General features: G+C 31.0%; 1 protein-coding gene across 1 annotated transcript; it reads left to right on the top strand.

Moving 5' to 3' along the window:
- Positions 1-684: 684 nt before the first annotated feature.
- On the top strand, positions 685-23,741 carry LOC134683091 (uncharacterized). Its single transcript, XM_063542167.1, has 6 exons — positions 685-772; positions 6,422-6,500; positions 9,877-10,182; positions 12,053-12,168; positions 14,138-14,309; positions 20,162-23,741. The coding sequence occupies exons 2-6, from the start codon at positions 6,431-6,433 to the stop codon at positions 20,491-20,493; spliced, it is 996 nt and encodes a 331-aa protein (XP_063398237.1). The 5' UTR covers positions 685-772; positions 6,422-6,430; the 3' UTR covers positions 20,494-23,741.
- The last annotated feature ends 494 nt before the right edge of the window (positions 23,742-24,235 follow it).

Below are 24,235 nucleotides of genomic sequence, written 5' to 3'. Positions count from 1 at the left end.
ATGTGTCCCTTTTGAATTTGCCATTGTACTACACAAATGAAACTATTTATCAATTTTGATCAATATCTGAACCAAACACGGAAAAATATATATATTTCGATTTATTTGTTATAAATTGGATATAATGGATAACAATCAAATAGATCAGCTGAAATTAATTATGTCGTCCTGACGGATGTCGGGTAACATATTGTTATTGTACGATTCTTTTTTCATTCAGGCCCCTCATCGAGGTTCGGGCGTACACGTAAAAATGACCTAGCTACGCCACTGTATCTATTAATGGAAAAAAATCTACCAAACTCAATCGGCAACTTTTTAAAGTCACATCAAATCACGACAGGTTGGAGAACAGAGATATATTTCTTAAAACCAAATTCTATCTTATAAATTCTATTACTAATACACTTATGTTAGTTGAATATTTCTGCTTTCAAATTTTCAAAAAATGTTCATGAAGAAACTTGTCTTGATAGAATATCATTCCCCCCACCCCCTACCCACAGTTTTGTTATTCCAACAAAGATTTTAACCACATAATATTCATATATTCATTACACGTGAGCAACAAAAATAATTTGAGTTATCTCTCTTTGATAAAACGCCTGTAAAATTAACTGTTAAGCCAACCACATACAGCTGTTTTTACTATATTTAGAAAGTCAGTGAAGTTCAATATTGATTTATTCTTGACAATTTAGAGAATGTACATGTTAGGTGTTGGATTAGTGCAATTGATTAAATATATATAGAAGAAATAATTTGCTTAAAGGTAAGAATGTTGTAAATATAAAGATTATCTTTCACCTATTGATAAGATTAATAATGTTTCAACAGTAGCCTAAATAATGTCGCTACACATTTACGAGGAAGTAATATAAACAATTAGAAATTTGAACAAGGAAAGACTGTTTTAACCACGAAAGATTGTATATCACCATCAATATAAATAAATCTCTTTGCGAACAATTTAATTACATGCGGCTATTGTCCTTTTTCATGAAGCGTTTACAAAAATATCACACCATTATCAAATAAAGGAAGGAAGTTTTTGCAGGCAAAACACCACAGTAACATTCATCCCGGGTACACACAATACTAGTAGTTAATCATTTTAGGACATTGAAGATTTATTTCTAAATTGGTCTAAAGGTGAGGTCTGACACCTTATTCCACCCTAACTTTTAGTGCTAGTAAACAATTTCTCTTCGGAATTATGTTTTCCTTTAGTTACTAGGTGCAAATGAAAGTTGAAAGTTAGTCGCCGCCATTTTTGTAAGCAAATCTAATCAATTGTATGTAATTGCATAACTCTTAGGCCTTTTGAAGTATAACCCAGAGCGTTTTAGGCAAACTCAAAATAAATGGTTCCTTGTATATAAAGCATATTTATGTAATGCTGATCTCTTGCTTAAATACATCTATATCAAATGGTGTGGCTTGATGTGTAGAATTATCCTGCAAACCTTCTTTTTTAAAGACACAGAAAATTGTTGTCAGGAGGTAAAATCCCTAAATTATTTTTTTAACAACTATTACGTCTTAGTGATGATTTTAGCTCAGAATGAAATTTGTACAATGGACCGTTTTGATACAGACGTGTTTTGAAAAAAAGTAATGTCATGTCAGTAGTGCAAAACAAATATTAGTAAGACTAAAGAATAGAATGATTTTTGAATAAATAACTTTGAGTGTCACCATAACATAAACAAATATGCCCTTTCAAGAATGAATACTTTATTGACCTGATTTGTTTTATGTAAATGATGTTTGAGAGTTTAATAAATAAGGAGTGCAAAACTCACCTCATCATCACAACGTCAACAATTTTGACTGGGAAAACAAACTGTGTTAAAGGAAATTTACAGTGCATACTTCCAGTGTTAAATAAGAATATATATGTCCAAAAGATGAAATGTTCCATCTTAGAGCCTCACAATTCAAAAATACAAAAAGCAATATATTGTTTTATGTTTTTCAAGAGAAACATACTAGACTCAAGATTGCACCCAAATAGTAGCCTGATAATCAAAGTTTTTTTATTCTCTTTTAGATCAATTTCTTTAATGTCAGGAGTGCAACAGTTTTAAAATGACATTTTCTCAGTAAAACATTTTAAGATAAGCTCAGCTCCTTATGACTTATTTGCCTTCACATATGTTTTCTAACTATTTATGTATGAGTTTGCAGATCTCATTTGTAAGGTATCAAACAGCAATTCTGGTGAATATTTGATAGATTTTAGCTAGTTGTTTGATAAATTAACTTCATTTCAGTAACACTGTGTTAGAAAAAAATCTGCAGTGCATAAGATGCATAAGTTAAAATAAATAACTTTTAAATGACAGATTATAGTCTTTATAAACCAGAAATGATAACAAATAAAAAAAACATGAGTATTTTAAGTTGTTATTTCTGCATTTATTTTAGTTTGGTGTATAATTTTTCAGGGGTGCAACAAAAACAGGGGATATTGGAGGCATTTTTTTTATTCAAAAGATTCATCGATCAATTTGTTTTCCTAGGTGAATTTTAAAAAAGGTTAATTTCATAAGGAGTTTTTTTTATTAACTAATTGATGATTTTTTTTTTTATCAAAACCTTATCAATATTCTTTAAATAAATTGAGACAAAACATAGCCAAAAATTAAAAAAAATGATATTGAAAGTGGAGATTAAACACCTGGAACTTGATTGAAAGTATCAATTTTTTTTTACAGTATCTCGGAATGGCATGTTTAATGTTGGTTCATCTGATACAAAACATGAAATGTTATAGCACAATCTTCAATTTAAATGCTAAAATTAAAAACAGAATGGTTCACATGCTTCAGAATCGATATTTTTTCGACTTGTTAAAGTAGTAAAGATCAGGTTTCAACTATTGTTATGCACTATACCTAGTCTTTTGGAACAATACACATATGACAAATGAACAGGTGTTATAATACTATACCACTGTAAGTATGTTGTGAATGAAGGAAGAGACAAAAAGGAGAATGAATGAATAAAATTAACTAAACTAATAACGTAACCTCCGAAAACGATAAACTTGCGTACGAAAATACGATTCATTTTTTTTTTGAATATTCATATAGATATGTTAACTTCAGATCTTTGTACGGCCTCATATATGTGTCGTCTGTTTTTCATATATATGCCCCATCGTGACTCCAATCGCTAATCTATGTCCGAAAAGATACGGCTTCAAATCTGTGTCCTAATTTTAAATTTGTTTCATTCGTCACGTCATTCGCAAATCTAAGTCAGTTAAAAAAAGATACGGCCTCAAATATTTTTCCAGTTTGTTTCAGCATGCAAAAATCTATGCACGGCCTTAAAGGAATTTTGTTTTAGTATTAAGTTTTTTGCGCATAATGCAATGTCAAGTTAGGATGTGTTTATATATCGTGGTAATATCAGCCCAACACAGTAAGAACTGTAAATTTGCGAAAGGAAGTTTTCTTCCCAGGCCGGGATTACAACTCGTACTACGAAGATATTGTAGCACCAAATCGCCTTGCACTTTGCCCGATGTGCTAGACCACTCTACCACCTAGGTTCTAGAATAGTCGGTGTCCGGGAGTAACCGTTCCTCGTCAGTTTTTATCTAGCGTCGTAACATAGTATATGATATATAAGGCGTGAAGATGGAATTTATTCTCAACTGGCCGGGACACAAATAAAGGCAATAGTAGTTTACCGCTGCTCAAAGTTCTTTATTTATTCTACCAAACTCATGCTTCTGAGATATTGTAATACCAAATCGCTTTGAACTATTCCCAGACGTGTGGTGGACCTGACGACCACCTAGGCTCATCAAAAATCAAGCTTTCGATGGACGGGTGTTATTCTAATTTTCATTGATGCCCTAAAACAAAATACATGACTTGTATACAGTTAATACATTATTCTAATATGACGTCCTTATTACGCTTTGTAAACAAAGCCGTGTTCTAATGAGCACACACTATGTTTGACACATTTTTACGGTATTTTCGTACGCTTCGACCTATCAAAATACTGTATTTGTCCTAATAGAATCGAAATAATTCCTTCGTGTCATGCTTTATAAAAAAAAGATGTGGTATGATTGCCAATGAGACAACTATCCACAAACGACCAAAATGACACAATCATTAACAACTATAGGTCACTGTACGGCCTTCAACAATGAGCAAACCCCATACCGCATAGTCAGCTATAAAATGGCTCTTGATATATGCTCATTTTATCATAGGTAGGCATTATGTTTGACCACATTTTACACCTCACACCTCGTTAACGATCAGTGTTAAATATCGACAAATATAATGCCTACCCATGTTAAAATGAGCATAGAACATAACATAACGGAATTATTTCTTAAATACATTAAAATACAATAGATTAATATATACACACATCAATCATTTAAACATACAAATGGAAATAAATGACAAAAGAAGGAAAACAATTTATTTGACTTGCATATAATTTTCAAGAAAATAATTATAACAATGTTTCTTGGATAATTCACCATTACGACAATATTTTATTTTGAGTGGTTAATTATTCTATACTTTTGTTTCAGAATAATGAAAAGATTTTTTTTTAAATATTAGAGACTGATCGCAAGTTGTGGTGTTGCACATCCTTTATATTGAGCATTGCTAAAACATATCAAAACAGTCTGTTATAAATCGAATGTTCATCGTTACTAAAATAGAATACTCACTGATTTTATCATAACATTCTTATGATTGTAGTTTTTAAACTCTTTGCAATAGGTTCATCTTACTCTAAAAAGAATTTTCAAAATGATAAAAACAAAAGAACAAAACAGGTTCAAACTAATAATGGGGCTCGCGCGGTTAAAGTCATAAGAAACCTCAAGTAAAAAAAAATTAATGCATATGTTTTTTTACAACTCAATGGATAGTTTTCATTATAAAACTTATGTACATATACTTTTTTCTGAAGAAATTTCTTTAATTTATTCATATTTAGAAGAAGTTTACTTTATTTGAATTGCTTCCTTCCAGCAAGCAATTCCCCCGACATATTTTCTGTATGCAAGGTGACCTCAGTGTGACCCATCTCGTAAAAATCTGGTGACCACAATACGCATGGATGTCCTTAAAATAAACTATTATCTGTATTTACATGTTAAACACGTGCTCAATTCCCATGTTTTTTTGTTTATTTTTCGTCAATTGTTGACAAACAGGTGACAATCGTTAAACTTCGGCTTCAAAACACGAACTTTAATTACCTTCCATATTTTCACAACAACACTGACCGATTGAAAAAAAAATTGACGATTATACGAAATTTACACGAAAAAATGATAAATTCGAGTACAGAAGACTAAGTTTATGATGTTTGTATGCGTTGGTTCAAGAATTGGAAGAACATTATTTTTCACCGGTCACTCGTTTCTTATGACTTTAAGAATCAATTTTTTTCTTCAATATAGGAATTCGCTATTTTTTTCTCTAAGTAAACTTTATCCTTTACTCAATAGAAAATTAAATAAAAATATGGGGTCCCCGTTCATTTAAGCTCACAATCTGCATACGAAAGAAGCATTCAATTTTGCATAGGCACTTTTTTCTGTTGAAATAATGGGAGGAAAAAAGGTGTTATCGAAATGAAAAAAGAATTAAATTACAGAAATCGTTTAAGTATTACAATAATTTAGTAATAGTACAGCAAGTTTGAAAAAAATAATAAAAAATATAGGTCACCGATGAGTTTAAAAGATAATTAAATTTTAATGCAAAAAATGGCAAATTTTCGCCAAAGGGAGATAATTTGGAGCTTTTCTTTTTCATGATATGAAAAGGTGTAACCTAAAACTAAATACCTAAAAAAAGTATGTTCACTTTTTCTAAAGTGAACTGCATTCTCTAATCCAATTATTAACATCAATAGATGACAAATTGATTTAAGTCAGAAGGTGAAGCAGGTGTATATATTTTGTAATGCTTTAATTTCAATTGTCCAATTATGGCACTCTTGGACATAAGTCTTTTTGTTACAGTGATTCGAGAAATTAAAATAAACACATGGACTGTGTCTCTAAAATTCAAATTAAGAATTTAAGTAGCACCATGTAACATGTGATAAGATGTAAAACAGGTCGATGACTCTTTATGGTTAATTTTATTTAAGCTCAGATTCCAGAACATAATGGAGCCAGCAAAATATGACTATGCATTAATAAAGAAGGCATGCTTATGGAATTTTACAGTTATTATATTTATACAAATTCCTCTAACTAATATTAGTTATATAATTAATATAAAGAATTGTGATTTACCTTTTTTTAAAATAAAGATAACTTAGGTTCTTAGAATAATGCGAATAATTGGTTGGGTTAGTGAAGTTGATCAATGAAAGACTGATATACCTTTAATGATTTTTGTTTAATTTTCAGAACAGTATAATGCATTACCTCATTGCCTTCATATTGTTTGTAACTACACTTGTACCAGTAATGTGTCGTAAAGATGAAAGTAAGCTATTTTTAGTTATAATACTATAGTACCACATAATCCATAGCTTGCAATATTAACTAATAAAACACATATGCATACGAGAACAAAATGCGCCCTGTCGTATTATTGTATGACCTTCTCCTTGTCGCCGTCGTCGTAAAACGTTGTTCGAAGACATTTCGTTTTCAAATAACAACTTGAGCATAATATGGGTTTTGATTTTGGGCTCGGTTTTCAAATTGTCCACTTTGTCATAAGGGTCGAAAATTAAACAAATATGTATTGATTTGTTGATATGCTGAATCTGAACATAATACAAGATGGGTACAAACTTAAACTTTTATTTAATTCATCAAAATTAATTCTTGCTATTCTTTGATATGCTGGATTTAATCATGTCTATAGATTTTGGGTATTGGATAATAAAAAGGAAAATGTTTAATATTAAATCCTTAAGTTCTTGTTTTGTGTAAGAAACCTGTACAATGTCAAATCTTTAATCACAATCCAAATCCATAGCTGTATTGCACAATCAATAGAATATTGTAAGCAGATAAAAAATAAATGCAGCATCAAGTTCACATTTTAAAGAAGAAATTATGTATAGATGTAGTTTAAAAGGAGTAGGTTCAGTAAGACGCCTTTTTGGCCCCAAAATATTGCAGTTTTACAAAATTTTGAAATTGTAATATTTAGTTATTTATTGGAAAGTAGAATGCTTCTGCTACATAAATATCAGCTGTTTTTGACAATACAATGTACATATATCGGGTACTGGTATCATTAAGTCATGCTAAATTACTGAAATCGTCACAATTTTAGCATTTTAGTTAAATTTAAGACGGTTTCCGTCTTAAATGAAAGTGGCCGCATTCGTGTTCCTTCATTATATTGAAATGTAAGTTGTATTTAATGATAATACATAACATATATAAAGGTTGAGGATGAACACGGATGCGACCACTCTCATTTTTGACAAAAACCATCTGAAAAGTGAAATCTATTGAAATAGACACTTAATTTTTTAAAAAGTGTACAAAATCTTTCCTTAGATGAAACTGAAATTTGAGGCCAAAATTGGCACTTACCTGACATATTCCTTAACTGTTCATTAGTAGATATTTTGATAAAATAATTAAAGGAAAGTTTTTGAATTTACAAGGGGTGAATCCCATAAAACCTGACAAATCAAACGCAAAACTGTATCAATCAATAGAACGAAAAATATATTCCAAATCGATACTGGCTTTTTTCCAATGAAAGTATATAAGTGTAAAAACTAGAAGGGGGTATAGTGCACTTATCACAGCATATTATTAATTTCGATATTCAAATTTGAAAAGAAAATTAAAAAATAACGAACACTTCATGAATTGCATGGGTCAAAAGCACAAAGCCTTCAATGAAAACTTGAATTGGATTACAATCAGATCTAGACAATAGCACGACAAAATAAAAAGAAAAGAACAAAAAAGCTAAAGTAAAGCAACATTAGTCCTACCATAGAATTCGAGAGTGATCTCAGTTGTTTGGAAGGATTGATAAATCCCGTTGCATAAGTGCATAAACTACGTTGTTCGTGGCGAGTAAACACATTCTTCTTCTTAGATATAGTAGTTAAACTCATTGATGAGACTCAATATTTTGTATGTGCGTTAGTGCTGGTTATGTCGAAAGACAAAAAGTATGATAAATGTAACACAAATCGGAACATGTCGTACAGGTTGGCAACGCTATGGGTTTGTGCATTTGATTTTGCCATTTGATTAAGGATTTTGCCATTTGATTAAGGACTTTTCATTTAGAATTTTCCTGATTTTGCACTCACAATTATTTTTGTATTACTGTGTCTTTAAGTTTATTAGTTTTATTGTCACCATCCAGAGTTAGATTGATACGATATGTCTCAACGTACTAATGACACGTTTTCGCAGTCTTTGATTTTTATATACAATAGTCTTACCTTTATTTCACTGTTTGTGTGCTATTTTAAGGAATGATTGTAATATTTTTTCTGTCTATGAAGAAATAACATAAAAAAAATTGTTGCACACTGAATAACGCGCGTATTTTGTTAATGTTATTTCGAATAGGCAGAAAAAATACTACAGTCATTTCTTATAATTTAATTCTAAATTCGATTTTAAACCGTAGAAAACTTTGAAAAAACGTTGATGAAGTCACGGCTGCATGACTTAATTATGTCTATGGGCTGATAACAAAATAAAATCGGCCAATCAGAAGACGCGTTACATCCAAAATTGAATTATTCCCTGTTGTTTATTTCGATTGAGTATGGATTCGAAGGGCAGTCGATGCATTTATTGTATAGAAGATACATACGTTGTTGATGTGACATTCTTTCCGACCAGGAAAGTTAAAATTATATAATGATTTGTCGTTTACCATGAAAAAAATACGGTTCCGTCAGTAATATCAAATTCGAGGTAAAGCTGACGAGATTCTGGTTGCGACAATTAGAAAATATTCGTCGTCTGCAAAACAGATAGTTTAAAGTGATACATCAACTTGTGATGATTTTAAAGGATGACTTCAACTTACCATTTTGAATTATTTGGAACTAATTAATTAAATGTGATTCAATTTATTACACAGGGAAAATTAACAAGTGAATTTGAATTCATGTAAATCTTACTTCAAACGAGCTCATAGTTGAAACTCATGTAATGAACAAGACCATTCTCCCTTGACCAATATCCAGTTTCCTGTGTTCGTACTGGCCATTACCGACTTCGAAAATTAACTTTTCATATGTTTGATACAGGAGTTGTTTACCAATAACGACCAAATGGAGCTATTTTTATCGTGTATTTTCCTACTATTTAAAATTGCAACACTTTAATATACTTGAACTATCCATTCTAACATGTTGCTGTTAACGGTTGCTTGACAACATATGGAAAAAATAATTTTAAAGTTTCGAAAGAAAAATGTATCAAAGGTCGAAATTCAGTATTTTTATATTTAAAGTAAACATTTTTATGTTAACAGAGGGACGAAAGATATCAAAGGGACAGTCAAACTCACACATCCAAATTAAACTGACAACGCCATGGCTAAAAATGAAAAAGACAAACAGACAAACAATAGTATACATGACACAACATAGAAAACCAAAGAATAAACAACACGAATTAAAAAACGCCCAAATTTGAGTTCCCTTCAAGCACTAGTTTATAATTTGGTATTTGCCAAGAGAATTTCCTTGTTTTGAATCTGAGTTGCGTGTATGAAATGGACATACTGTTGATCACAAAGGATTTAATAGTTTTTTGGGAAAAAAGCGCAAGAGTGGGCCAGATTCACAGTAATTGTGTCTAATTTCATGAGATATATTGATGATTAAGAAATGCGTAATCTTTGTGTTTTGCAGTTTTTTGGTACTTACAGAGGAGACCAATTATTCTCGGAGATGATGTTCATTTGATATGTAACATAACTTGCTGCCAAAAAAATAATTCCATTGCAGCATGGTCAACTGAAAACGGAGTTAAGAAAAGTTTATCTTATAACATATTACCAAAAGATAATTCTAAATACGACATTTTAACCAGTGGAAATGGATGTCAACTAGTTATTAAAGATTTTCAGTTGGAAGATGCAAATAAGAATTACACTTGCACATACGATTTCCTTAGATACAGTAAAAACCTGACGTTAAATCATCATTCGTTTGAATGTAAGTATGCACATTATTATTTTTCTTGTAGAAGATAGTTAAATGATTGTCTGATCCTTTTTTCATATAAATGTTTATCGGTTCTGTGTGTTCATAAACAAATTTTTATCATAGCTGTACTAGCTTGCCTCTTAAAGTCTTATTTCAAATGGATGTGTTACTGCTTCATTAAATCCGAAACAACAAGGCATAATTGTATTCTAGAATAATTAGGCAGGAGCTATATATGTCAATTTCTATATATATCAAATTCATCCTCATTTTGTTTCTAATTTTAAACATACTGGCTACAGATACAAATTTAAGATAGGGATAAAACTCCAGTTTTTGTAATTTATCTTAAAATATTATAGTTGGAGCAGTATAAGTGTCATGATCTGATTACAGATGAATATAAAGAAAGATCTAAAAGCTGTTACAATTTATGTGTTATTATTCTTGAAATGTTCACTATTGCAAATGAGTGGTCCGGTAAAGGCCGTTTCAAGTTTATCTGACAAAAGTTTTTAGACACTTATTAAACACTTTAGTGTCTATTTCAGTTGATTCAGTTAGTTTATGTGAAAGATTTTAACTGATTCACTCATTAAAAACGTGCCAATTCAAGCTTAAATATTAAAAATCTATCAAATATGCCACAAACTGTCTCTTTTCATATGGTTTATGTCAAAAATGAAAGTGGTCGCATCCGAGTTCATCCTGTACCTTTATATATGTAATGTATTATCATTAAACACAACTAACATTTCAATATCAAGAATGAACACGCATGTGGCCACTTTCATTTAAGACGGAAATGCTGAAATTGTGAAGTACACAATATATGTGCATTGTAATGCAAAAAACAGCCCATATTTATGTAGCAGAGTTATTATACCTTCCAAATAACTAAAAGTTTATACATTTAAGAAATTTTGTAAAACTGCTATAATTTGAGGCCAAAAAGGGGTCTTAATGATTCTTCCCCTTTGGTTTTTCTTTTGCCTTAATCTTGCGAATTTTGAAAGAATAATGAATTTAAAATGACAAATCTCCATATACAAATAAGTCAACATGGCCAATTACAACAGTCGTCATCTGATGGAAGTAATTGGTTATTACTGGCGATATAAAAAATAGATGTAGTATGATTGCCTCCGAGACAGCTCTCCAAAAGAGACCAAATGACACAGAAATGAACAACTAAAGGTCACATTCGCTATAAGAGGCCCTGAAATAATAAATGTAAAACAATTCAAACGAAAACACTATCAATACTAGAACATATGATATTATGTGTGGCTCCACGGGTGTATGAATAATGCAAGTGTATTAAATACCAATACCATACAAATTAAAAATGTAAAATTAAAATGACGAATTCAATGAAGTACATCTAAAATAAAACACGAAGTCTTGGTACTAATAATAGTCAATGTTAAACAGAAGTAGCTTACTTTTTTAAAAGTTCAACAGCGCATTTCAATTTATGGCAAACGAGAATTGTGAACCATATCAAGTAAAACAATGGTTTTCAACAGATGCAAACGTTGGTTGCAAGTTCGTCTCTCGAAAGATGATTGATATTTGTGCCACAAAACCAGATCCAAACCACCATTGTTTTCTTGTACCAATTCAGGAAAATGGCCATTGTTATAATATAATTCGTTTATGTGTGTGTTACATTTTAATGTTGTGTTGCTGTTGTGTCGTAGTTCTGCTGTTATATTTGATGCGTTTCACTCAGTATTGGGGTGTAACTCGGATCTATTTTTCTCTCTATCGATTTATGAATTTCGAATAGCGGTATACTACTGATTCCTTTATGTACAGTTAGACGATTATGAATATAGAAATTACTATGAAATTGTATTTTGTCTTTTCTATTTAGACCAGCCAACGCAAGATTTAATTCAAATCACCGAAAAAACAAATGATGGATTTTATCAAACATCAGTTAATATCTCAAAAGCATATCCTCAGCCACATTGTTGTGCGTTTTTCAATGTAAGTATAATTTCGATTAAAGTTAAGGAAGTTCGCTACTCTGCTTTAAAATAATAAGTTTTTCATAACAGTTTTATATATTGATAGGTGATAAATGACGAATCAAAAGAGCAAACATAAATTCTTGTTTTCGAGATATTATTGATTGATATTTTGGCGGGAAAATGTTCTCTCTCGATTTTTCATAGCTTTATCATAGATAAGTTTTTTTTTTTTTTTTAAAGTTTTCAAATACTATCAAGAAATAATGAAGATTTTAAAGGACTTTTATAGATGGCTTATAATTATACATGTAAACGATTTAGAAAATTAAAAAAATGGGGGTCAACGGGCAAATTTTTTAATGCATTCAAATTGTTAAAACCCGAGGATTCCGAAAATCTGACAAAAATTCCAGAAAATGACAAGCGAACTTCCTTAATACCAAATAAATAACTTAAATGCATGATACAGGAAATACTTGCGATACATGATACCTCATTATAACAGATGATAGAAGAAATTTTGCCGTGTAGAGATTTGATAAACAGTTTTAGATTTTATTAATTGTGGAATATAGCGGTAAATTACCGTAACCGTAATTTACTGCAAATAGTATGAATATAGAAAACGAAGGTATCAGAAGTCTATTTCTCCTAGTAAAATGTTTTTTTTCAACTATCATATGATTCGTATGTTACGAGCCCATCCGCTAAATAAATCTTCACTGCTAAGTGCTTGATGAGGTGTTTTTAAATAGCTATATTTGTACAAAATGCTGATTATTAGTACAATGAGGGTATTTAGCACCGTTATTGAAATCAATGTTAATTACGCATCTTTTGAAGCAATAACCATTTACCACAATAGCAAAGGCGCATGAAAAAAATTGGCAGAATAATCAAAAATGATGTAATTTCTGCCAAAAAAGAAATGTATCTAAGAATATCCGAATAAAAGAAATCTGATTTGGATTAGTTTTAGACTTAATAGAAATTATAACGAATTTTTGAATATCTATTCCGCATATTTTTTGGATCGAATTTAAAGGGGGTCATTTTAAGTTTCTTTTAAAACAGGAAGATTAGCTGGAGATCAAACAGACTTCATTTAGATGGACATGTCTTAAAAATTAATACAGTAGATATAAAGCAATTTTGGGGAGGAGGGAGTAAAAGATTGGAAAGGGAAACGTTATTTCTATTTGATCAACAATTAAAATTTAGGTAATCTTCCTCGGTTTTATTTCTCTTTTAAAGCATATCATTGAGAGAAAGTTATTCAAAAACTCAAAAATCCTTTCAGTTATGTTTTTTTTTCAAACAACGATTTGAAAGTACCCAATTTGTCAAAGTCTAAATCGTCACTTATTAAATACAAAATGGGAATAAATCTAACAGAAACATTAAAAAAATCTACCATTAAATCGCAATCTTACATTCACTCTAAACCAAAAAAAATTAGCAATTTTAAACTTACCCAAGTCATATTTCCCCCTTTCTCTACCCTACAAGCATACAAGGAACTTTCTTAGGACCCGTGGATTGCGGAACATCGTCCACATATAAAACGTTCTCGTAAATTAATGACGTCATGTTTTAAAACAGTTATTGGCCAATCAAATCGGTATATAGAGGTAAATCTGCAAGCTCAGGGTGACCCTCTAACCCGAACTCCTTCGTCGTTCGGGTTAATAAGGGTCACATGAGCTGTGCAGATTAACTTCTATATACCGGCTTGCTTGGTCAACAACTATAACATAAGTCTGATACATTTGATAACAATTTACACCACTTGGTCGATGCCACTGCTGGTGAACGTTTCGTCCCCAAGTGTAGCATCAACCCCCTTTCGATTCAAAGTTGGTCAGAAGATTGGAAAACGTGTAAAACCCATTATTCAAAATTCAATAAAGTGAAAGGACTTTAATCCAAAAACAAAATAACAGTTCCTATTCATACATTTAATATATTGTAATGTTAATTTTCAGGATGACAACATCACATCTACCATGCAAATAGAGTCCGACAGGATAGGCAGTTTCTATGTAACTCGTTTAAATATAAAGTTCTCTTTAACTGCTGGTACCTTCAATCTTACGTGTTCTGTAGGATCAAAACTTCATACACTGGCAAACAAGGAATTTTTCAACATTGACAAAGGTATGATAACTAAATACTCAAATTGAAAGAGAATTGATAACATGAAAACATCTTTTTGCGATCATATATATAATGGTATGACATTGTCGATGTCGTTATCACTCAAAGACATATAGTTTACAGACAATAGGTTAAGAATTAGTTAAATTGAGGTCCAAATGGTTTTAAATTACATTTTGTTTGATTTTGTCTAAAATTGAATTGTTTGGGATCTCTGTATTTTGTGTTCATTTTGATCGGAAGGCTGTTATACTTTTTATACATACCTGATTACCAAAACTAAAAAAATTCTATAAAAATTACCTTTTAATATTGTAGTTATTCACATGAGAAGTTGCAAATCAACCCTCCAATAAAAACATACTGAGCCAAATTTCTTTTTTCTTTTAAATCAATATATAAAAAAATAGATTCAGAGAACTTGAAAACTGACAATTATACTTGGTCTTATAATGGTAAGTCAATATCGTCATCAGCGTCGCCGTTGTCCGAAAACATTATGTTTCTATATGATAACTTGAGTATAAAAGTATGGATTTCTAAGAAATTTAACCTCTAGGTTCCATATCACAAAGGAAGTTTGTGATTAATTTTTTGATATTATGGCCTTAGATTTAGGCCACAATTGTACACCTTAGTTCGAAAGTTATGAATCGAATAAGAATTTTGGCCCGAAAAAAAGCAAACATTTTCTGGTTTCGGGACAAAAGCTTGTTAATCAGTAGTTGCCGTTTGTTGTTGTGTTATATATTTGTGTTTCGTTCATTATTTTGTACATAAATTATGCCGTTCGATTCTTGTTTTTTTTCTACTGTTTGACATATATTGGGACCTTTTATATCTGTCTGTGGTATGGGCTTTTCCCATTGTTGATGGCTATACGTGAACTATAGTTGTAAATCTCTGGGTCAATTGGTCTCTTGTTGCGAGTTCCTCATTGACAATCATAGCACATCTTCTTTTTAGTGTCCCCTCTGATGACAAGGAAATAAAGATATTTGTCACTTGATCTTCTTCCGACCGGCAGTAAAACACTGCCAAAGTTGGACGTCCGTTTGTTGTGCGGGTTCAAGTTTGCAGCCATGTCCGGTCAGAATGGGGAAGTTAAATCCGAAGCCTCGTGTAAAAAGAGTGCTACGATCTTTGCACGTTAAGAACTCCTGCAACAACTCTTTGAGGGGTCTGTACATGGACAGTTGCAAGGCAAAATTTCTGTTTGTATCCAATATACCCTCATTTTTCCAGTGACAGTTCAAATTTTCCCGACCATCATCCCGGATGGCCTCACTTACAAAACCTTTCTTAAGAAGTTATTGTAAACTTGTTCTCTTGCATGAAATATTTTTGGAACTGGAGGTTAAGCAACCAACAATCAATCAGTCAATTCTTTCTTTATAATTAATAGCAATTTCCTCAATATTGACATTTCAATATTGACATTTCACAGGGAAGTAAATCAAACCGTAATTTAATGACAATTCACTCTAAGACACACAACATTAATATTAGTTTTTGATGTCACTTTTTAGAATATTTATAACTACAAATTTACAAATAGACAGAATTAAGGTAAAACCCCAACCATTAGAATAACGATCCCATTACCCACATCTTCCTTTTTGGTCTTATTTCATACCACAATTTTAAAGTAGTTGTTTCAAATTTTATAGTTCGTTTTTATATATAATGCATTGCCTTTTGTTTTTTATTTGGAACAGGGGTATACTGCTGTTCCCTTTATTCATCTCATATAAAAATAAATATGCTATCTGGCAACATAATTATTCCGTTTCTAGTACATAGTGTTAGTGAACTAATATGATATATACGGGATAGTGAATTCCATATGGGGTGAGAGCGAATATGGAATTAAATGACCCGGAGTGGATGGAGTTAAAACGCCGGGCAAATCAAATTAATTAATTAAGCGACATTCAAAAAGAAGATTTTTCAAACTGACAAAAGGAAGTTAACGTAAATATAAAATATCCTTGGAAAAAGATCTCGAATGGTTAAATTGTAAAGTCGATCGTAATGTAATGCATTGTAAAACATGTGAACAATTTGCAGTGACAGATCTAGATGAGAAATGTATTGTTGTAACGGGATCTTCAAATTTTAAGAAGGACGTTGTACTTGCTTATGAACAAACAAAACAGCACAAAAACTTTCTGGAATAAAGAAGAGGAAGCAGCTGAGGAAAATAAAACTAAACCTCTGTCATATCTTTCAGTTGTTATCAAATGAATGTCACTTTTGCAGGACCAGTAAATTTTGAGCCGGACCAGTAGATTTCAAGTCCACTAGTCCGGCTGACCAGTACACTAAAAAGCTTTAAGGTTCATCATAACAAATGGACAAATATGGCCGTATTTTTACCTCAAAAACTACTCTGTGTACAGACTTACATGTGCTGTTTGAAAAGTTTTAATGCCTAGAATCCGCTAGATATATAAAAGTTAAATGCATTTTGTGTTTAAGAAAGATAAAATCTTAAATCTTTCTTGGTTTTTGCTAGGCATTTTATTTCCTTTCTTCAGAAGGTGCAAAAATAAACAAACACCTGCATTACTCTGATACTGTCCACTCACTGACTCAGATAAACTCTTTAACTCACCTATAGTTGTGAAGATACCTGGTGTCCAGGTCAATTAAGGACAATCAAAACAATACAAACCGGTTTTTTACCTGAGGGAGCATCTCATAGTTGTTCCACAACTTAGTCAATTTTCACACCTTTTGCATGAAGGAAAAAAAATGCCCATCAAAATCCAAAAGAGATTTTATCTTTCTGAAACACAAAATGTATTTAACTTTTTTATATCTAGTGGATGCTAGGCATTTAAATTTTTCCAACTTTACAGGTAAGTCTGTACTCAGAGTAATTTTTAGCATGTAAATACAGCCATGTGTGTCCGTTTGTTATGATGAACATTAATTCGACCCCTGCAGTGACCGCGTATATATCATATAAGGTCATTCGCTCGAACCCCACATGGAATTGACTGACCTCGTATATATCATATTAGGTCACTGGCACACTATGTAACGAATTTATCTTACCGACTTACTTTATTGTTGAATTTAGACTAGAGTTGTCTCATTTGCTATCATAACACGTATAGTAAAATAATATGTACGGCTGTTTTCTGGTCATGACATGGAGAAGATTTATTTCCGTGACAAAATTACTGTAAATAAATAAGATTTATACATAATTTTAAAGATATTATTTTGCCTTGATAATCTAGACTCTTAAGTCTCTCGCTCATTTTTTCACACATTAAAAGTCTTTCATCATCATGCATCATATTGCCTTCTCCTTTATGTCCTCTGAAAAAGTTTTCTTAACAGTCACCCATGGCCAAAATGCGATTAACTGAAATTGTGAGAGGACTATTAAATCGTCCAACATCTAAGATTAGTTTCAGAGCTATTCTCTCTGTAGTTTACATTAGCAGTGAAGAATCAAAACAAAATCTTCTTTGCGTCCCATCTCTTCAATGGTATATATCACATCCTGTAAGACTTAATATATTGCATTGTCAGTTCTGTCTATTGTCTCTTTGTCGTCTCCATTAGAAGTTCTTTTAAATGCTTTTTGAACCAATATATTCATATTGTATTTATAGCCATTGGAAGCTAGCTGCTGCGTCGCCTTAATTCTCCCACGGGCATGACATAATGCAATGTCTGGTATGCATTATAGTCGATGTTGTCGCCAAAATTTTGTGTCTCTGTTTGAATTTATCTTTTCCATTGTGGTGTTGTAAGGTGTGATTTAGAATTTTTCAGGTCTGTCGAATGGTATTTTGAAGCCAGTTTGGTATTATACACATGAATATGTCTGAAAATAAAATACGAACTGTTAGCACACGGTTTCAACTAAATGTATACTAGTACTAATGAATTGACCTCTTGACCCGTCATTCCAGACTCCATATGCATGATCAAAATATGACTATGTTTCTTTTTAGATATAATTTTGGATACACAAACCTTTTATTTTCTTGCAACGTTGCATTTATGACCTGCAATCGCAATTTTCAGGTAAAAATTATGATTTTTTAAAATATTGCGAATGCTTCAAAAGAGTGCAATATTTATAAAAGTTAAACGGGTATATGATATCTTTGTTCTATGTAAAATTTCGCTTGTCCAATGCAGGAGTTATGTCGTGACGAATTTCAATAGAAAAAAAATCATTATTGAATTACTGAACAGCGGATAAACCCAAAGTGTTGTGGATGGTCACAAACACTTGTCTCAGTACACTCTAGTTGTATATAACAGTTACATGTGTATAAAAATTCTATCAATTTTTATATCATATTATTTAATACTCTAATAATAGTGCATTGTATGTGCATCCAAAGTGTTGTGGATGGTCACAAACACTTGTCTCAGTACACTCTAGTTGTATATAACAGTTACATGTGTATAAAAATTCTATCAATTTTTATATCATATTATTTAATACTCTAATAATAGTGCATTGTATGTGCATGTTGGTAGCCTTTTCTGTAATAAATCGATTTTTCAAATACTAGTAGACTGGATTTAAGTAGGCATTCATATTTCTCCGCAAATCGTTTTTGAGATATTCTTCAGCATGCGTTAAAACATTTTTTGTTGTGTTCTTGATTTGCTATAAATATGTATACTAAGTATTTCTTCCGACAAATCATTTTCATATCCTTTATCTTAGTTCTTTAAACTTAATTTTTTGAATATTAATTGATGGAATTGATATATAACAAGCGATAAGGAATGTTAATTAGCGTTCGGTTATCAGTCAAAAACGAAAGTCACGTGGTTAGAAATGTCTGTGGCAACATTACACCGGAATGCACTCACGCCCATCCGATATTAAAAGCAACCGATGCAGAATTATATATAATTCCATTCTTAATGAGAAAAAAATAAACAGATGAAAAAATTGTTATTCTGTATCTTTTTATTTTTATTTTTTCTAACTTTATTGAAAAATTATTAAATTTGTACATACTATTCATAAAACAAGTTGTCTGATCTCTATCCGCTGTGTTGTTTGTCTTTTGTTATTTATGTCTTTATATTATGGAATTTGATGTAACTGACATACAAGTGAGATGTTTGGCTAGTTGTAAACCCAGGTTTTATCCACCGTTTTATATATAAGAAAATCAATGTACCAAGTCAATAATATGACAGTTGTTATCCAGTCGTTTAATGTGTTTGAGCTTTTGATTTTGCCATGAAGGACACTCCGTTATTGATGTTTCCTCGTAGTTCAGTAAATTTGTGATTTAAATGTGTTTAAACGGTATAAATGTTTGATCAACACAGTTTGGTTTTAATAAAGGGACAAAACACCACTACAAACTGTGTATTGAAATAAGCCCCTTCTACTGACTCATATGGAATAAACACGTCTCCACGCGGATGCTTTTAACCAATCATATTATTACACATGTATAGGTAAGATAAAAAATCTAACCAGTACTGTCATCTGCCATATTGGGTGTCCAGTACTGGAAGTTACGAAAAGTTGCTTCCCCAATGACTCTATAATGTATATACAATACGCAATATAGATCTCTTTTAGCATGTTTAACATTAAACGGATTGAACAGGTGTATTTTATATTCTTAGTATATGTACAACTCTCCTTACTCTTTGAAATTTTGGAGGGATTTCGCGTTTCAAACTGATCACCACAATAAATATTCTGGTACCTTTGTTTTCTGTTAAAGACCGATGGAATTTTTTACTTAAGAATATCATCGGACTTCGTGTTATCAAATTAGAGAAGCTAATCTTTAACCGATATGAAATAATTACTAGTCATACAATATTTAACTCTCTTGCAGATGCTAACCAGACCGGTACAACTGTGTTCATCGTCATACTCGTTGTTGTTGTCCTTGTGCTACTTGGACTTCTAATCAAACGATCCGGGTCGTGTAGTAAAGTAAAAGAATTTCAATTAGTTGCAGTTAAAGAAATTACCACAAACCAGGAAAACACATGCGTCAAACCTCCGTTAAATAGACGATCAAAAATATGTAATGCCAAATGTGAAGAAACTAAAAGCCTCTTGTATGACATTGACATAAAAGCACTCTGTGGACGAAGCGTTGATTCTTTGCCCAAACGAGTTAAACAAATCAAAATAGCACGAAAACGACGTGACACAGAATAGTAGTGTTATATCTGTTTCAATTGGAGAGATGAATTTACTTCATGAACCAGGTTATTTTCTAAACAATTTATTACTGATCTCAAACTGCAATATACATTTATCATGAGTATTATTTTTTTTTCTAAAAAAAAAACAACGTTGAAAACAGACTTAATTGGGACGTACAAAATAAAATATAATAAACAGCCGCACCATGAGCGCATGATACGCCTGTCATCTTGTATGGAAGTGTTATGCAATAATCATAAATAGTTTCTGAGAAAGTTTAAAGCAATAACCATACATTGTTTTTGAGGTAAGGTGATACATGTGAAACCCTTCTTTTTTTTTGTAAAAAACTCGATATCAATAAAACTTAAAATCAAACAGATCTTTAGATTGATATAACAAAGAAGTGTGTTATGTTTAAATAATAAATTGTTTTTGAGATACGGTGCAACATATAAAAAATCCCTCCCCTTTTTTACAAAATACTCAATAACTCAAAAATAAAATTTTGAATCATCACCAATAAGTATACAGATCTTTAAATTAGATAAAAAAGAAGTGTTTAAAGTTTTAAGCAATTATCATAAATCGTCTTGAGATACAATGCGACATGTAAAAACACCCTCCTCCTTTTTTACAAAATACTCAATAACTAAAAAAATAAATTTTGAATCCTCACCAAAAAGTATAAAGATCTTAAGAGTAATATAACAAAGAAGTGTATAAAGTTTTAAGCATTAATCAAACAACGTTTTTGAGATACGATGCGACATGTGAAAAAAACACACCCCTGTTTTAGTTAAAAAGTGCCGTAACTCAAAAGTTTTAATCTTATTTTCACCAAAAAGAATACAGATCATTTGACCATCTTAAGAAACAAGTATATTAAATTTCAAGAAATTTGGATAATTCTTTCTCAACGGAGAGACAGATAGACAGACAGACAGACAGACAGACAGACAGACAGACAGACAGACAGACGGACAGACAGACGAACGGACGCCCGACACTTGTATACCATAATACATCCCGTCAAAATTTTGACTGGCGTATAAAAACTAGTAAACGCTTACCAAAATATAATTGTTTGATTTTCAATGATTTAAGCAATGCTAAATGTTTAAGCCAACATGAACAAGTGATAAGTATACATGGTATGCTGAAGTTTCTTATTGACCACATATTTGTAAAATAGGGTTGTATACTTTCAATAAAAAAAGTTGTCACTTCTATTGAAACGAAGTATGTATTTCTATTTGTCGATCTGATCTCAATTTTATACTTGCACCAGAGATCTTTTAAAAACAGTTTATTGATAGATACCGAAACCATGTAGACCATCAAGGTCTTGAAGTAAAGGGTCTGCGAACTGATGTTGTTTATCATTTTATTTACGTGTTTTAATGTTCTTTTTATTTATTTGTGTATATATTTTAACCCTTTACTGATTTATCTCATTTTGGTAATACAATTTATATGTATTTATATATCCTTTCATTGTGTTAATGAGGCATTGTATTGTTTGTAAAATAGTCTTTTATACTTTGTGTTTGTAATTTATCCATAGGGTCTCATTTTTTTATTTTGAATGTCTCTGTTGAAATAGTAATTTGTTTTTATACTGAATAATATTATAACCAAATATTGACTACCCTTTATTAAATACATTTTAACCTATATTGGCTATTTGTTTTATTTACACATTTTTGTTGATATAATCAAATTTTATATTACTGTCATACAAGTGAGAGATTAAGCTAGCCATTCAATACGATTTTATTCACCGTTTGCCACATAAAAACAGGTAAAACATGTAACAGTTGTTTTCCATTTGTGCCAGTGTTTTGTCTCTAATTTTGCCATCTGATACTTTGCTTTCCGTTATGAATTTTTCGTGGTGATCAATTTTTTGTAATGTTTTTCATTTTAGAAGAACATTTCTTTAGTTTTTGTAGTATTATATATCTTCTTTCTGAAAATAAATCTAGAAAAGGTTTTCGGACGCACAATATTTTTATTGTTATTTTTTTTTATAGTTTTTTTTTATTTGTTTTGTCATATTAACGATGTCCTTGATAACGATTTGATCTTCATTTTGTTTATGGGATACTATTTTTTTTTAACTCATTCGGTGTTGAAGAGCATGCAACTGCCACTTTTATTTTATTTAAAAGTAAAATCACAACTCCTGAACCCCGAGGAAAATTCAAAACGGAAAGTCCCAATACAAATAGCAATATCAAGAGATAAAACACGTCAAACGAATGGACAAAACTCTCATATTCCGGACTTCTTATGCAGAAAATTGAACCTGGTTTTAAAGCGCTAGTCTTCTCACTTGCATGCTAGTGGCATCAAATTTCATTATATTGACAACTAAATTTATGCGTGAACAAATGTTAAATGTTACCAGTGTCTGAGCAGAAAGTTAATGAACCAAGATTTTGTCAAAGAACGGCTCGTCGTGTTTCTAAGTAAGTTCATTGGATACATTTGTTGATAAATATTCCGTATCTACTTCAAAAACAATACATAATGGTCTTGAAGTATTGATTCTATGTACTGATATTTTTAATCGTCTTAACTAATTGTTATATTGTTCTTTTATTTGTTTTTGAAAATGTATATTAAACTAACTGTTAATTGTTTTTTTGGGTAATATCCCGTTGGCATGGCTCAGTACTTCTACATCCTATCCTTTTGTATGTGTGCTTAGGTACATATTTGTATCCGTGTTTGTTATATTTACTTTTTTGCATTGTCTAAATATCCTTTTTTTCTTGGTAACATGTATATATAAGTTTGTATAGTGATGAAGAATATAATTCAATGATGACTGGAGTATACTCCTATTTATTTTTTACATTTTTACCTATTTTGTTTGTTTGTTTGATCAACATATCAATATAATTGCAACTCTGATATACAAGTGCGAATTTAGGCAGGTATAAAAGCAGGTTTAAATTTAGACTTTTCTACAGAAGGAAAAGCCTGTATGACATTTTTCTTATATATTTGAGGTTTTGATTTTGCAAGTTGATGAATGACGTTCCTTTTAAATTTTTCTTGGGGTTATGATTTTTTGTTATTTTACTTGTTTTTACATTTAAACCGTTTCTATACATATATTTTGTTGTTTGAGATCTCTGAAAACTCTCCTCAGAGTTCAAGATTTTAAGTATGCACAAATAAACTTTTCAATAAAACATGTACAAGTACATCGAATAGATTTTGTGTAAGTAAGTGTTTGAATACTTTACAAATATTTGTAGATACATCTATATATATTATTTTTTTTTATGTCAATTACAAAACAAAAATATAAATCTTTTTATTGTATTATGACTTTCTTAATTGACTATGAATGCGTATGTGTGTTTTGAGGGTCAATATGGTTTATCCTGATTATCATTTGAGGTCCTTGTTCCACCATCAACAAAATAAGGCCTAGGACAAGTTTTACATTTTTAAATTAACTTCTCATCGCTACTACTCAGACGATCGTAATTAGATATCGAGAAACTATTATGCTAAACTATTTATTGCATCATGTTGTAACATATACTCTTATCCGCCTAAAATGATATATTTTAATCAAATACTTTTCTTTCTTTAAGAGCTGTGTCCTTAAACACTGTTTAGTTATCTTCTTTGTTTCTCCACAACAATTTTTTTTTTATTACTAATTCTGTATCATACTTTATTGATAATTTTAAAATTGGTAATTAGATATAGAAAATATTTCATATCTAAA

Source organism: Mytilus trossulus, chromosome 9, assembly GCF_036588685.1.
Source record: "Mytilus trossulus isolate FHL-02 chromosome 9, PNRI_Mtr1.1.1.hap1, whole genome shotgun sequence".
Classification (NCBI taxonomy): domain Eukaryota; kingdom Metazoa; phylum Mollusca; class Bivalvia; order Mytilida; family Mytilidae; genus Mytilus; species Mytilus trossulus.
Note: the sequence above shows the minus strand (reverse complement) of the source record. Positions and strands in the feature narration are given on the sequence as shown.

Bases quoted from the DNA above. Each gene is read 5' to 3' on its own strand.
- LOC134683091 (XM_063542167.1), top strand. From the start codon at position 6,431: ATGCATTACCTCATTGCCTTCATATTGTTTGTAACTACACTTGTACCA. The intron at 6,501-9,876 runs GTAAGCTATTTT...TGTGTTTTGCAG, and splicing joins AATGTGTCGTAAAGATGAAA to TTTTTTGGTACTTACAGAGG. The intron at 10,183-12,052 runs GTAAGTATGCAC...TTTTCTATTTAG, and splicing joins AAATCATCATTCGTTTGAAT to ACCAGCCAACGCAAGATTTA.